A 16,604-nucleotide genomic window follows, 5' to 3' on the forward strand; every position below is an offset into this window, starting at 1 on the left:
GAATTAGATGCAAGTGGGATGGAATTAGACATTGGGGAGGAAACAAAAAGTCCAGAAAGGAAGAAATAAGTTCCATGGGACCAGACAGATAGAAATAATTGGTTCACCAAGACAGTCCTATTTGTGGATTTTGATAAGATGGCAGAAGCGGTTGTATTGGGTAAGAGAACAATAAGCTCAGACACTGTTGGGAAGGGAAGAGTCCAGATGAAAATGAGGTTAATGACAGTCAAGGACACAGCATTATGTTCGATGGTACAGTAATTGGAGGCCATGTCCAAGAGCTACTGGTCAGCCTCCAAACATAGATGTCAGTACATTAGACAATGACACTACTACCCTTGTCTAATTATAAAGTCAGGGTTGGATTGGAGAGCACAGAATGCAGTCAGTTCATTGGGAAACAGGTTAGAATAAGTGAGGGGAACAGAGTTATCTGTCACTTCAGCAATGTTCCTAGGCTAACATTTATCATTTCAGTCCACTGCAGTGCTCCAGCCAGCTCAATGCAAGCTGGAGGAACAATACTTCATTTTCAACATGATACTGTACATACTTTTGACTTAAAGTTCAATAATCAGAGCATGAACATCTATGTCTATCGCCTACCCCACAACCGCAGGTACCATCATGAAATGGGTTGCTTTCAGCACAGCCAATCCATTTTTAACTACCTGGTCCCCATTGTTACCCATCTAGTTTTTCTTCTTCCCTGTTTTACTACCAACAATCCCTTAGCCTACCATTCCTTTTTTCTCTCTCGGGACTCATGTCCACTTTGCCACTCACTCTTTCCCACTGTCCTGTTCATCAGCAAAAATTCTACATTTTCTGAGCTGCTTCTAGGTTCTGAAGAATCACTGGTCTCAAAATGTCAATCGTTTCTCTCCACTGAGTTTCTCCAGTGTTTTTGGTTTTGTTTCAGATCTCCAGCATCTGCAGTCCTGAGTGTTATTTCAGCATTTCTGCATTACGTGTAAATCAGGCATAACGTCTGCAGCTCTATGCTGTTTTAATCTCAAATCACCACTCATTGCTTAGGGTCACGCAGTAACAGACACTTGGGCAAGCTAGCACTGGATTCCTGCTCATGACATCATGTCAATTCAAAGAGGGGAAATGGGGAGCAGTGGGCAAAAGGAAAGCTAGTCAAGACACCTTCAACCAATACAATTGATAATTTAAAAGAAACCCTAAAAAGCAGGATCAACACCACACAATTATGGTCAACATGCTGATCGACTGATGACAATTAGCTCTTGCCATTCTCATAAATATATGTTGGGAACTCATTGATACCCTTTAGAAGATGAAAGGCTAGAAACTTTGGATTTGCACATAATGGTAAATTCTGACATAAAAACACATGATGCCTTCTTGTTGCCAATTCTCCAGTACTGTCAGCTGATACTGGGGCTGATTATGGAATGGAGCAAATGTACTGGGATTTTCAAACAATACTGATTATAAATACTTTTATAATATCAAGTATATTTGTAAAGTAAAAAAATTCAAATATAGATAGTTCTGGGACAACGCACAGTTGGGCAGCTCAACTTGACTACAATGTCGCTGAAGAAATAGGGAACAGTATTTTGGAGAACACTTACCTCCATTGGCAATAGCGTGATTCCAGCAAGGATTGGTTTGTGCGCTTCGTTCTATGCATGTGGCTGAAATCTCAGCAATGTTCTGCGCATGCAATTAACACACCAAAATCTGTGGGTTGTGTGTATGTGCAATGTCCGCGCTGAACATTTTGTGCTATTCTGCACATGCGCAATGTTAGTGCTGGCCTTCGTGCCGTACATCAGTGCCAGTCTTGATTTCATTCTGTACGCTCCCCAATGTCAGCTGACAAAGCAGCTTTGTGTGACAGGTATTGTACAGAGAGCAGCTTTCTTAGGTTTTTTTAAAGATGTACTGTGTTAAATTTACTTTTGTTTTACGTTAATAAATCGGATTTCAATTTTCCTTCAGGCTGAGCTAAAACTTTGCGTGACACTTTTGGATGATTTTTGAGCAATCATGAGTAACACATTTTGCTGCTCCTAACCCCACTTTTCCCATAGGCCCCATTATTCATATTAACGAATTTATTAAGCAAGGTTTTGCTGTAATAGGAGAAGTACCTGTATTAGAATATATTAACTTAATTTCACCAACGAATAGCAATACCCAGCTCGTGCATTCACCTGCAACTTGTTGACTTTTTCAATCAGCTCAGTTCGGGAACGATCCCCATCTGTATTTTTAACTTGGAGTTCCTGCAATTGGGTCTCCAGCTTCTTCCGCTTGTGCTCAGATTCAGCTTTAGCCTGCATCAGACGCTTCACTTCAGTGCTAACCTCATTGCGTTCATTCTCCAGGGCCTGTTTGGTTTTCTCCAGTCCAGTTTTGAACTGTAGAGAGTAGCAGAGTCAATTTAAGTTTGTCAAACTTAGCTCACAGCAAGACCCAAATTTATAACACTCATTTCCTTTATTACAGGAAGATGTTAATTGGATTAATATTCAGTGTGTTGAGTATTGTTATCATGCACCACTGCAAGTTAATTTATTTACTCTTCATCTTCCAAGCCACATAAGTGCTGCATGCAGTTCTGGCCACATTCTGGAGATCACATATAGAAACAAATACGATGATGCACATTTATATATAAAATTGGTATCAGAACTGAAAGTAGTGTTATTTGGAAAGACTGAGACCTGACAAATTTATAGATAGGTTGGAAAGGGTAGCTGTGGAGAATATATATATTCAATTGTGGGGGAAAGCAAAACAATAAATATAGGATAGTTGGGAATAAAGTCAATAGGGTGCAGGCAGAAATTTCCTAAAACATAGCTAAAATATAGAGCTTGCTACCACAAGAAGAGATTTAAGTAAACAGTTTAAATATATTCCAAAGGAAACTAAACAAGTTTGTGAAAAATGAGTGAAAGGATATGCTGAAAGGACAAGACAAATGTAAATGAATGAAAGAGAGCCTATTTCAGTACTGCATGTACCATGTAATTTTATGAGATAGATCTGCAAGGCAGAAGGAAAAGATATGTTAATAGTGATAGTAATTGCTTTAAATTTGTACCACACGTGAATAAATTTAAAAATGAACTGCAAATTATAACTCAAATACAACTAAACACTATTCAATTTTCATGTTATTTTCTACAAATAATTTTTTTTAAACCTAATTTAGGAAAAAGACAACAGAAACAGCAAAGACATTGGCAAGAATAGCATATTATCCTTCTTTCTGTCTTTGGAAATCACTTAGTACTTACTCTGTACTCACTACTCGCTTACTATTGCAGAGCTTGGAGTTGGGCAATTATTCAGTGAATCTTGAGTCACATGTGACCAGTACCTCAATAATGGGGACATTAGCCTGAGAGATACAGCACACATTGACATGCCTGTCCTCCCATTAGATTTTGCAAAGACAATGCTGGTGGTACCTCTGCAGGGATTTAACATGTCTGGCCCACGGTTCTGATGAATACAGAAGGGCGGGGACTAGGGTTGCCCTTTGGAACATAAGCTTTGTGCTGGGTTTCAGGCTCTGACTTCAAATACTCTTCTTCTTAGGCATCGGAAGGCTGTACTGGTGTCAACGTTGGATTGCATTCTCAATGGCTGTTCACATTTAAAGGAAGCTTCGAAGTTATGGAAAATAATCCATGATGTAGATTTTGATGGTCAGGGACACGGTTGTGTGGCAGGAGTGGGCTGGTAAAGAACCTTACTTTTCCATATATTTAATGTGAAACCCATTCTCAATAAGGCCCAGTGAATGTGTCAATAATGGTTTGTCAAACGACCTGAGTGTGTGAACATGCAGCTGTCATCTACGTAGTGAAGATTGATGACTGAACTTAAGATGGTTTTGGTTTGGCGTGCAGGGAAAGGTTGAACAATTTCCCATTCATCCTGAAACATTAGTCGTTGCCAGGTTAGCTGAGATGCACTGTCCAAGTAGATCTGGCAGTCCAGCAAAATTGAGCCTCCCATCCAGAGTTTTATCTATCAGCTTAGGGCCAGTTTGTATATTATACAAAGAACTATTTACACTTATGCATAAATGTATCTAGACCATTTTTTTGTTCCTACCTTACTGAGTTCTATCAAACTCTTGACAACATTGTAACAGTGCAAAGAAAATTAATTACACAATTGTTAGGTGGTTTGTTCCCACATGATATTCCGAATTGGAATATCTGTGTAGCATTACTTTGCCCTATTTTGGGCAATACTTGAGTTTAAAATATTTGGACTTTGGTTCAAATAAAATTTAAATTCAATACATGAAAAGAATAGTAATTGAAAGCTAGTCTCAGTAATGGTGACTATGCAACTACAGATTTTTGTAAAACTCATATGGTTCACTAATGATCTTAAGGGAAAGAAATTTCTGATCTTGACCTGCATATGACCCCAGATCAAATTAACATGGTTCACGTAATCATCCTTTGAAATTGTGCCACTCAGTTCTAGGGCAATTTGGGATGTGCCAACATTTATTGCCCACTCCTAGATGCCCTCAAGGTGGTGATGAGCTGCTTTCTTAAGCCGTTGCAGTCCATTTGATAGGTACATCGACAATGTGGTGAGGGAGGGAATTCCAGGATTTTGACATTGTGACAATGTCAAAACAATGATACATTTCCAAATGGATGCTAAGTGGTTTGGAGGAGAATTTGTAGTTGGTGTTCCAATGTTTCTAATAGCGTTTGCTGGCTTGGAAGGTGCTGTCTCAGTAGCCTTGGTGAATTTCTACAGTATATCTTGTAGATGGCATGCATTGCTGCTACCAAGTGACAGTAGGAGGAGGATTAGATGCTGTGGATGTGGTACTAATCAAATAGACTGCTTTGTCCTCGATCGTGTCAAGCTTGAGGTGTTGTACTCATCCAAGTGGCAAGTGTACTAACATGCTCCTGATTTGTGCTTTGCAGAAGGTAGTCAGACACTGGGGAGTAAGAAGACAAGTTACTCACTACAAAGATTCCTTGCCTCTGACCTGTTCTTATAGCTACAGTACTTGTGACTAGTCCACTTCAGTTTCTGATCATGATAACCCCCAGAATGTTGATAATGGGCTATTCAGTGATGCTGATAGTATTGAATGTGAAGCAGCAACGATCAAATTCTCTTTTGTTGGAGATGGCCATTCATACAAGGCAAGTACCAGGCGATATTACGTGCAACACATGAGCCCAAGCCAGAATAATGTTCGGGTCTCACTAAATTTGTGTACGGACTGCTTCAGCATGCAAGTAGTTATGCCTCAGACACAGCATCTCTGAACTTTAAGTATCAAACCAATAAAGAAATTAACATACCCGTTTTGTCTGTTCAAGTTGCTCAGACAGATCTTCCACAATCTGAGAGTGTTTTTGTCTCATTTCCTGAATCTGTAATTCATGGGTTTTTGCTTCATCTTCCAGGGCTCTCTTCATCTGACTCACTTCTTGCTCCCGTTTTGCTCTTTAACAATTATAAATGAAGGAGGAAGAGAGCGGATAAAAAGATAGTAACAAATTTAAAATGATGAATACATGTGTATAGAAAAAGCCATGTTTTGTAGTATTAAAACAGATACCAGATGCAATTCAGTGTTAATTACCACAAACGGAAGAAAAGGATCCCATTGATTTTAATTTGTTTTGAAGAGGAGACAATAGAAATGGACATGACAACATTTATGGATGTCATTTATATGGATTTCCAGAAGATTTGCTCATGTCCTTTAATAAAGGGACCGCAATTGACGTGAAGCCTATAGAATTAAAAACAAACTATTGACCAGGTTGGGAAATAGTCAAGCCGAAGAAAGAGAACAGGAGCAATGTGAAGGAATTTTAATTGATTGGTGTGATCAGTAATGGCCAAGATTGTATGTTAGGTCCTTAATGGAGGGGTGTACCACACATTCTCAGACCAAAATGGCCCATGTCTGCTCTCTCAAAATGGCCAAGACAGGCCAGCCAGCCCACCCTTGCACTAAAACACTAAATGGCTGAGAAGACAAACACTACTAACAGCCAGTTCCAGACAGTTTGATAAAAGCATGCCTACAAAACAGACAAGTGACTAATCCCAGCTTCATTAATGAAAGAATAGCTGCCCAAACTAATGAATAAACACCAGGTGAGAGATACAGCCTATTAACTCCCTAAACAGCTACCAGAACAACAGCTAAAGTTAATTTGTAGAAATTAGTTTTTAGGAATACTTCAGAATATTAAAAAATAGACTCCTGTTAAAGATTCTTCAGCGAATCATAGGGGTAGCTTTCAAGATAAAAGCATAATACAAGTATTAAGGGAAAAGCATTTAAACCTAGATGTAGGATTAATTACAGAATGACTTCACTTCCACGCTTAATAAAATAGATTGTTTGCAACTACTAACCACAAAAGGGCTAAACTTTACACTTTATAACTAACATTATAATAGAAATCACCATTACAAATGTTATAGCAAGTTAAAACTAAATGTCTTTTGCATTTTTACATATATAATTAGGTCAGTAGGAAATACAATGAAATTACAGAATTAAGGCTGTCCTTAGAGGTAAGACAGCCTGAGACAGACCCAAAGGAGTATAGCTAGTAACTCTGGAAAGAGAATGAATAGGATACATAGAAGATTATAGTGTCTGCTAAACACCATAAGATCATGGGAACCTGGGGTTTCCCATCATGGATTAGGTGTCTCATAGGATTGGGTATAGAGACTAAGAGGGAAGGACATAGTGACAGTGTTGTATGCAATCGCTGTAACTCAAAAATGTATTAGAATACTGCTTTATGCTGTAAGGTCAGTGTGTTATTGATCTATTTTCCAATCTGAGCCAAAGACTAAGGAAAAAATTGCTTTTCTATGTCAAGCCAGATTCAGGGAAGATCCTTTGGCCTTTACCCTGCAGTCAGTCAGTTTCTGCTTGAATAAAAATCTTCCACTTGCCTGAATCCTGCCTGCCTGCCTCTAGAGTCTTCATTCCTAGTTGGGAATTACTCTCCTACATTCAATAATTCAGTGCTGAGCTAGATGCTACGTTAGAAAACTACACATCTAAATTTAGTAATAGCGAGAAGATTTGTAGCTCAGGTAGAGGTTCTGAATGTAAGTTTGCTCGCTGAACTGGAAGATTCATTTTCAGACGTTTCGTCGCCATACTCAGTAACATCTTCAGTGAGTCTCCGGACAAAGCAGTAATCACATAACTATATTAAAGTATAATAGAACTTGTAGATTAAAGAATATATTCCATAAATCTATCAATAGTTTAAGTTAATAGTCAAAAATGAGAAAAATGTGGGTCATTCACTTTAGACCTAAAAAGCAGAGGGTAAATCTCCCCAGATTCGACACACACAGGGAATAGGAGTGCCAGTTCGAACTTGACTCCTTGTCACCACAAGACATGCTTGTTTTAAAAGCAAGTGACTGCTCATAAATATTGTCAGCAAAGTTTTAATAAATAGAAGGACTTTCTTCTGCTAACTTTCTTCCCATTTCCTCCCAGATAGTACGGTCACGTATTCTACTTACTGCCAGAAGGCATTTACATCAAACAAAAATCAGATAACGAACAAGTGGAGCCACTCGGCTTTAAGGGATTTAAACTCAAGAAAACTTATGAATGTAAAGAAATTGGGCCATTATTCAACATTTCCCAATTTTCATGCAATATGAGGAATCATTTGGATTCTTGAAGCCAGGATCTGAAGGCAATGTCTTGTACAACTGAAACATGACATCTCAACTCTCTTACTCAATGCTCTGACTGAAGGCAAGTGCGCCAAATGCCTTCTTTACTATCTTGCTTACCTATGACGCCACTTTCATGGAACTATGTATCTGTACCCCTAGATCTCTGTTTGACAACACTCTCCAGGACCCTACCATTAACTGTGAAGTCCTGCCCTGGTCGGTCTTAAAAACGTAACACCTTGCATTTATTGGAATTAAATTCCATCTGCCATTCCTCAGGCCAGAGGTCCAGTTGATTAAGATCCCATAGTATTCTTAGATAAATCATCTTCATTGCCCACTATACCACCAATTTTGGAGTCATCTGCCAACTTACTAAACAAGCTTCCTATACGCTCATCCAAATAGTTTATGTAAATATCAAAGAACAGAGGACCCAGCACAGATCCTTGTGACACACTGGTCACAGGCCTCCAGTCTGAGCAACAACCCTCCACCATTCTACCTCCTTTAAGGATGCCAATTTCGTATCGAACTAGCTAGCTCTTCCTGTATCCCATGTGATACAACTCTACCAAGCAGTCTACCATGTAGAACTTTGTCAAAGGCCTTGTTTAAGGTCCCTGTGGACAACTTTCACTGCTCTGCCATCATATACCTTCTTTAAAATTGAACTTTATAGGTAGTATTGAAATGTGATATTGTAGTTATTACTCTTCGGGTTACCTGAGTTCTTGTTGGGCAGCAGTAGAGTCAAGTGTATCTTCCAGTTCTGTTTTCAAAGCCTCCAATTCCTCACCAAGATCTCTTTTCTGTTTATCAGCCTTAGCTCTAGCAACTTTCTCAGATTCCAAATCCTCCTGCAACTCACTAATGTGAGATTCCAGTTCACGGATTTTCTTCAGGGCAATATTCTTTTGCGTAGCTTCTTCATCTATTCTGTAGATGATATGAAATCAGTTAAACTTTATGCTTCTTGGAACTGACCAACTCACGTCTTGCTTATTCCAATCAATTGTGTCGGAGTCAAAGTAATTTCTACATATTAGTAGTAAGAGAACAAAAGCTATCTTCGCCATTTACCATTCCACTGCAATTTTTACCTGGACAGTGCAGCCTGGAGCTCCTCTTCTTTCTTAGCTAGCAGTGCTCGGAGTTCTGCAATCTGTTGTTGCAGTTCAGAAATCTGATCATGTAAATCAGACGAGTCTCCCTCCAATTTACGGCGATTCTTCTCCAATTCTTGTCGCAGCTTTTCCTCTCTCTTCAAACGATCTGTCAAAATTAAAACATACTGCCATGCTGATTTTATGTATATATCCCCTCAAAACCAATTGGTATTTCAAATTACATATCCTGTTCAGGATGGAAATGGGACACGTGCAGAATTCATTTCTTGTGGACCAAAGGTTGATCAAATGAACAAAAGAACCCAATACATGCTAGGTTACTAAAGTATCCCTTCAAAAGGGAGAATAGTTCACTTCTGTGAACTATTTTAATCCGGCTGCAAACTTTTGCCATCAGTCTGGGGACAACTGGCAGCCATTAACTCAATTCTTAATTTTCATAAATGTTTATCCCTTACAAATGCTTCTAAAACATGTTGAGAAAGTAGCAGATTGACTTGAAAAACAGATTACTGAACAGCTTCCTACCCTGATCAGGACTAATAACTGACAATCATCAAAACATACAACTTACCACAAATCCTATTGCTTAACTGTGTCACCTCCAAACACACAGCACTCAAGGCTATCTTCAAAGAGACAGTGATTTCAGAATACTCCAGGGCTAAAAAGCACTCACTGACATGGCAGTATAGCGATTAAATTGGATTGCTAATTCAGAGACCAGGACTATTAATCCAGACGAGGTCAGATGAAATCCCATCATGGCAGTTTGAGTAGTTTAACTCCAGTTTTAGAAAATATAGTCAAAATGACAAGGTGTCAGAGGATTGTTGCAAAGTTGTCAACTGATCCTTTTTAAGGGTGGCAAACCTTCTGTCCTTACTATGTTGTAGAACCAGAATTACACTGTGATTAATTTTGAATTATCCTTTTAAACCTCCAGCGAAGGTGGTTACCTCAGAGGAGAGCAGGATCTTGATCCTGCCAATGGGCCGAGGAGTGGCAGATGGCGTTTAATTTAGATAAATGTGAGGTGCAACATTTTGGAAAAGCAAATCAGAGCAGGACTTACACTTTAAGGTCCTAGGGAGTGCTGCTGAACAAAGAGACTTGGAGTGCAGGTTCATAGCTCTTTGAAAGTAGAGTTGCAGGTCGATAGGATAGAGAAGGCAGCATTTGGTATGCTTTTCTTTATTGGTCAGAGTATTGAGTACAGGAGTTGGAAGGTCATGTTGCAGCTGTACAGGACATTAGTTAGGCCACTTTTGGAATATTGCATTCAATTCTGGTCTCCTTCCTATCAGAAGGATGTTGTGAAACTTGAAAGGGTTCAGAAAAGATTTACAAGGATGTTGCCAGGATTGGAGGATTTGAACTATAGGGAGAAGTTGAATAGGCTGGGGCTGTTTTCTCTGGAGCATCGGAGGCTGAGGGGTGATCTTATAGAGATTTATAAAATCAAGAGGGGCATGGATAGGATAAATAGACAAAGTATTTTCCCTGGGGTGGGGGAGTCCAGAACTGGAGGGCATAGGTTTAGGGTGAGAGGAGAAAGATATAAAAGGGACCTTTTCACACAGACGGTGGTATCTAGAATAAGCTGCCAGAGGAAGTGGTATAGGCTAGTACAATTGCAGCAGTTAAAAGGCATCTGAATGGGTGCATGCATAGAAAGGGTTTAGAGGGATATGGGCTGAGTGCTGGCAAATAGGAATTGATTAGGTTAGGATACCTGGTCGACATGTATGAGTTTGACTGAAGGGTCTGTTTCTGTGCTGTACATCTCTATGACTCTGTGAATCCAAGTGCCAGAGCAAACCTGATGAAGTGCTTATGCCCGAAATGTTGATTTTCCTGCTCTTCAGATGCTGCCTGACCTGCCATTCTTTTCCAGCACCATACTCAAAACCATGAGCAAACTATTCAGTTTTAAAATTATAGTATCCTAGAATCCTTACAGTGTGGAAAGAGACCATTCACCCCACCCTATCCCCATAACTCCACATTTACCATGGCTAATCCTCCTAGCCTACACATCCCTGGACACTATGGGCAAATTAACATGGCCAATCCACCTAATAGGCACACAAAATTAAAAGAGACGGAAATGTGTTGCCGGAAAAGCGCAGGTCAGGCAGCATCCAGGGAACAGGAGAATCGACGTTTCGGGCATAAGCCCTTCTTCAGGAATGGGGAAAGTTTGTCCAGCAGGCTAAGATAAAAGGTAGGGAGGAGGGACTTGGGAGAGGGGCGTCGGAAATGTGATAGGTGGAAAGAGGTCAAGGTGAGGGTGATAGGTCAGACTGGGGTGGGGGCGGAGAGGTCGGGAAGAAGATTGCAGGTTAGGAAGGCGGTGCTGAATTTGATGGATTTGACTGAGACAGGCTGGGGGGAGGGGAAATGAGGAAACTGGTGAAATCTGAGTTCATCCCTTGTGGTTGGAGGGTTCCTAGCCGGAAGATGAGGCGTTCTTCCTCCAACCGTCGTTTTGTTGTGGTCTGACGATGGAGGAGTCCCACGACCTGCATATCCTTGGTGGAGTGGTAGGGGGAATTGAAATGTTGAGCTACAGGGTGGTTGGGTTGGTTGGTCCGGGTGTCCCAGAGGTGTTCTCTGAAACGCTCCGCAAGTAGCGTTTAAAATTCAATGCAAAATTAAAATTCAATGCAACTAGGGATAAGAATACAGAGCATTCCTTTTCTGTTACATCCACATCCAGAGAAATGTGCAATAAAATAATTAATATTCAAGATGAACTTCAGTACCAGAGTTCAAACATCATTTCAAACAAAAGATTGAATGCAATCCACCTAAACAGGGTCCAAGGTGAATTATGACAAGCATCATGACTCGAAATTGAACGAAGACTGCAAAAATAGGTTTAATACATATATTAATACAACCATACACAATAATGATGCAGGTAAACAGGCTGATTTAATTCCTCACCTTCCAGGTCTGTAATCATGGTTTCATGTTTAGCCTTGAGTTTGGTCAGACTTTTGGACTTCTCTTCTTCTTCTGCAAGGTTAGTGGTGAACTCTGCTATTCTGTCCTCCATCAGTTTTTTCTCCTATGGATCCACATGTGTACAGTGTATTAAAAATAGACCAATATACTGAGGTAATGAACGTCATTATAGGAGATACTTCACAACTTCTATTTCAATTTGAGGAAACTATATGTTGTATATAAAGACATTTTTTTTTAAAAAACTACCAACCTTCATGAGTTTACTGCTCTGATCTTCCAGTACAAAGATTTCATCACTCATGGCCTTCATCTTACAATCAAGATTACTCTTTTCCAGTTGCATCCTTTGTCGAGTTGCCTCCTCTTCTTCCAGTTGTTCCTCCAATTCCTGGAAATCCAGAAATTAACTTGAGCATTATTATCACACATTCCCTAAAAACAATAAGCAACCTTTTCCCAACAATAAGCTCCCAACTTCAGAGCATTCAGACACCTTCTCCATATCCATTCATTTGCAAAAGCGTGGAACAGCAAACAGGCAATATATATTATAAACACACTAGCAACAGCCAGATTCATGGCACCATCAATTCCAACTCAAAACTTTGGACCAGCTTTTCACTAAGTTGAAGACAGAATTTTTTAAACAAATTCTGTTTTCCAACCTCCTCCAAATCTATGGGCTTATGAAGTTCTTTAGTTGCTACACTTCAAATGTGTTAAAATTAAACAATTAGTCCTACTTACATTCAAGAAAGAAACAAGTGATGTGTCCAACTGAACAGTCAGGCCAAAGCTTACCCTTAACTCCTAAATGCCACATGTTTTGATTTTGAAGAATCTCACTGAAGATTTCAGCTAGCAAAACTGTAATCATGAATATCCCAACAAATCAAATAATTTCTCTTAAAAGCACAAGTGAACCTCTCTCTATCCTTGCAACCAAGTATCTTTCAGGCTTAACCTGGGGAGTTAATGACTTTCCCCAGACCAACTGTGAATGATGGATCAAGAAAATAGAACAGTGAAAAAAAACCACTGTCTGTTCTTTTTTCCTGTCTACAAATCTATTTCACGCAGATATATGTTATAAGCCATAGGCTTATAAATTACTAAGGTGATCAAAGACATAGGAAGGGCCATAATGATGAAGAATTGATAAGCTCATCATCCACAAGTTCCAAATAATCAGTGTTTTAAATAGCCACCCTTAATTAAACTCCCACTGACAGGCTTCATTTGTCAATGTTGGTTTAGGACTGTAGGCAGAAATGTGAAACCGTGCTTGGCACCTCAAAACCAGATAGCTCCAGGCAGGCGAGGGTCATCAGCCTTTCTAGCAGAAAAAAAGATGTAATTTCAAATTCTGGGCACTGATCAAATAACCTTTTTTGACTGAATGTGGAAGTAGTCAGAGTGGATGGTAATGTAGAAAAGGCAGGTTTAAACTGGGAGAAGACCAACTCCAGAATAAAAACTCACATCGTTGCAGTTGCTGCACTCAGGTTGCACATTGCCTCATAAGAGTGGGAGCGATTCTGCACAAACCGCATTTGATTAAACATACTCAATTGACGGGTTGTTCACTGAACATTAACTAACATTTCAAACTTTCTGGACACTTGTGCAATGAAGCAGGTGAGAATCCATATCATTACTCATTATTAGCCAGAAAGCAAAAACTTTGAAGCTCAATCTGATCACTCATTCTCAGGTTACAAAAACAAAAACTGAATTAGTTAGCTGTTAGGAAATGTTCCTTTTCAAAGAGAACAGTAGACTCATGGAGCATGCCAGCTTAGAAACATAGAACATTGAACACAGGCATCATTCAAGACAGAACTGAACCATTAAACAAAGAAATGACTGCAGATGCTGAAAATTTGAAACTAAAGCAGAAACAGCTGGAGAAACTCACGTCTGGCAGCGTCTGTAGACAGCAAGCAGAGTCAATGTTTCGGGTTGAGTCAGCCTTCTTCAGAACAGTTCCAAAGTGTCACTGGACCCGAAATGTTGACTCTGCCTTTTCTTCAGACGCTGCCAGACCTGCTGAGTTTCTCCAGTTACTTTGACTTTTGTTTTAGAGCTATACAATTTTCTAACTTAGATCACCTCAAGTAGCTATTGCATAAAATCAGTTCAAGTATCCTCTGTGCTAGATTTCATTGTCTAATGAAATTAGGGAATATTATGGAATTTATATTCTCTTAACTGATTTGTACTTCGACCTTTCTGAGGAAATTATACAGCTTTGTTGAGGGGTAGGAGCAGACGGGTGCATGTATTAGGATACACACAGGCATGGGACAATCTGGCTGGACCAATAGTTTCATCATTTTTGAACCTTCATATTTCACAATGCAAATCAGTATGAGACACTGCCAACAGTTGATGTCCTATCAGTTCCTACAACAAGCTCATGGTCTGATCATAATCAATTGTTGCAAGAGGTGCTACAAACTAACAGTGGTTGCCTTGACATGGCTTGCAATCAACTCCCATTAACAGAAAATCCCAGTACCTGCTGACTTATTTTTCAAGTTGATTTAATACCCAATAGACTAAAACACTGCACATATTCTCAAACCAAAATAACTACCATTTCCTATGAAGGTAAAAATGAACTGATATTTCATTCCCTTAAATCTTAGGTTTGGATGGAGGTGGTGATTTAATCCAGCAATTCTAAAAGCCCAGCATATTCTTCAAGACACACAACTTTACCTGTACTGTTTGTTGCATTTTCTTCTTATCGGTTACTAGCTGCTGACAGTGTTCCTCCTCCTCCTCCACTCTTGCTTCCAGATCATGGAGAATCTCCTCCAGCTCCTGCTTCTTGGTTGCAAGTCGTGCCCTCATCTCCTCTGCTTCAGCGCAGAGCTCAGTCTCAGCCTGTAGTTGCTCCTGCAGAGCAGACTTCTCAGCCAACAACTGCAAGTCAAAGGGCAAGTTGAACTAAGTATGAGAACTAAAATAGCAACCACAGACCATCATCTCCATAACAGAGGTTAATTATGAAAATCTTGGGAGTGAATTTGTTTGCATGAGGAGAAATACATTGACCAAAATATTATCCAATGTTAAAAATAATTTTCTTGACAGTGCAAATATTTCAGATTTTTCCAGTCAGGTCAAGGAGGAGTGCTCCCAGGGAACAATACAGATGAACAAAGAGAACAAAGAACAAAGAAAATTTATAGCCCAGGAACAGGGCCTTCAGCCCTTCAAGCCTGAGCCGATCCAAGCATACTGTCTAAACCGGTCGGTCAACTCCTAAGCATTTGTATCCCTCTGCTCCCCACCTACTCATGCATCTGTCCAGACGGATCTTAAATGAATCTACCATGCCTGCCTCTACCACCTCTGCTAGCAACGCGTTCCAAATGCCCACCACCCTCTGAGAAGTACTTGAAACCTCAAGACGGGCCAACAGTCATTCAATTCAGAACTATTTACAAACTTGGAATACTTTAAATGCTTTCTCCCCAGGGTCAGTTAATTCTAGATGACACCACTGATTGGTTATGAAATGGCCTAGTCCTCCTCACATTGAGAGTAGCTACACTGCACAGAAAGTGCACAGAGATACAGTGCAGCATAGATTATTTGGGCTCTCATGTCTTCAGAGGATTGTTTTCAATATGCATTCATCTGTTTACATTTCCCAGTTCCCTTGAAATTATACTAATTCATAATAACGCAGTACTAAAATTGATTTTAAATCATTTTAATCTACGTAAGCAATATCAATGCTCCATTAACATTTCAATTCCAACTGTTATTAAATGGCAAATATAAAATGAATAACTTTTGAACATGGAGTGCACATTGGGTGATACTTGGAGAAATATATATGAGCTTCTTTGAAAAAGGTCATAAAGTCAGATGAGGCAAAATTGATTAAATCTAGAGAAGCAAAGTTCATATGTCATAAGTGATGAAGCAGAACTGAATGGAGATGTTTTATAAACTTGAACATTCTCCATATGGTCCAATTAAATCAAATTTATATCAAGATCCACCACCATTAGATTGGATATTACTCAATTAATACAAGAATAATTTAAGCATTAGAGGAACTAGTCCAGTGAAATTGCTGTCCCACCATCTCCTTCCAGTGAAGTCAGTGCACTCCAAGTGATATCACAAAGGAGGCCCTGTCACACTTCATGGAATTATATTTCTATTAATGTTCACAAATATTTTATTTCACTGTTAGATGATGCTACTAATACAGGGCTTAATGAACATTAATCCTTATGAAGGCAAATATTCACCTGGGTGTGTTGCTCCTCCAGTTCAGACAATCTATTTTCTGCTTGCAACTGTTTCTCCTTGGTTTTCAACAACTCATCCTCCTTGGCAATCATTTCCTCCTCTTGTCGACTCACCTGAAGCAATGGCTTCACCTGTGTATTAATAATCATTGTTAGAAGAAACAATCCAATTGATAATTTTTCAGATGAATTAAAAATGCTTGTACACAAAGATAACAATTCAGGGTAATAGACCTCAGTTGTTTCACAGGACAGTTTAAATTACATCTTAATAAAAACCAAAAGAACTGTGGATGCTGTAAATCAGAAATGAAATCAGAAGTTGCTGGATAAGCTCAGCAGATCTGACAGAATCTGTGAAGAGAAATCAAAGTTAACATTTCAGATATGGTTGAGGAAGAGTCATTGGACCCAAAACATTAACTTTGATTTCTCATCACAGGTGCTGCCAGACCTGATCAGTGTTTCCAATAACTTCTGTTTTTGTTTCTAAATCACA

General features: G+C 39.4%; 1 protein-coding gene across 2 annotated transcripts in view; it reads right to left on the minus strand.

Annotated features, from left to right (window-relative positions):
* The window catches only part of LOC122542322 (myosin-9-like), a 166,044-nt gene that overhangs the window by 27,185 nt on the left and 122,255 nt on the right, over positions 1–16,604 (minus strand). For both annotated transcript variants that reach the window (XM_043679971.1, XM_043679970.1), the window contains 8 exons: positions 16,106–16,237; positions 14,553–14,759; positions 12,079–12,216; positions 11,805–11,928; positions 8,826–8,997; positions 8,449–8,661; positions 5,346–5,490; positions 2,196–2,402 (listed from right to left, as the gene is read on the minus strand). In XM_043679971.1, the coding sequence (XP_043535906.1) occupies positions 2,196–2,402; positions 5,346–5,490; positions 8,449–8,661; positions 8,826–8,997; positions 11,805–11,928; positions 12,079–12,216; positions 14,553–14,759; positions 16,106–16,237 (1,338 nt within the window). The remainder of the gene's footprint in view (positions 1–2,195; positions 2,403–5,345; positions 5,491–8,448; positions 8,662–8,825; positions 8,998–11,804; positions 11,929–12,078; positions 12,217–14,552; positions 14,760–16,105; positions 16,238–16,604) is intronic.

This window comes from Chiloscyllium plagiosum, chromosome 39 (assembly GCF_004010195.1).
Source record: "Chiloscyllium plagiosum isolate BGI_BamShark_2017 chromosome 39, ASM401019v2, whole genome shotgun sequence".
Classification (NCBI taxonomy): Eukaryota; Metazoa; Chordata; class Chondrichthyes; order Orectolobiformes; family Hemiscylliidae; genus Chiloscyllium; species Chiloscyllium plagiosum.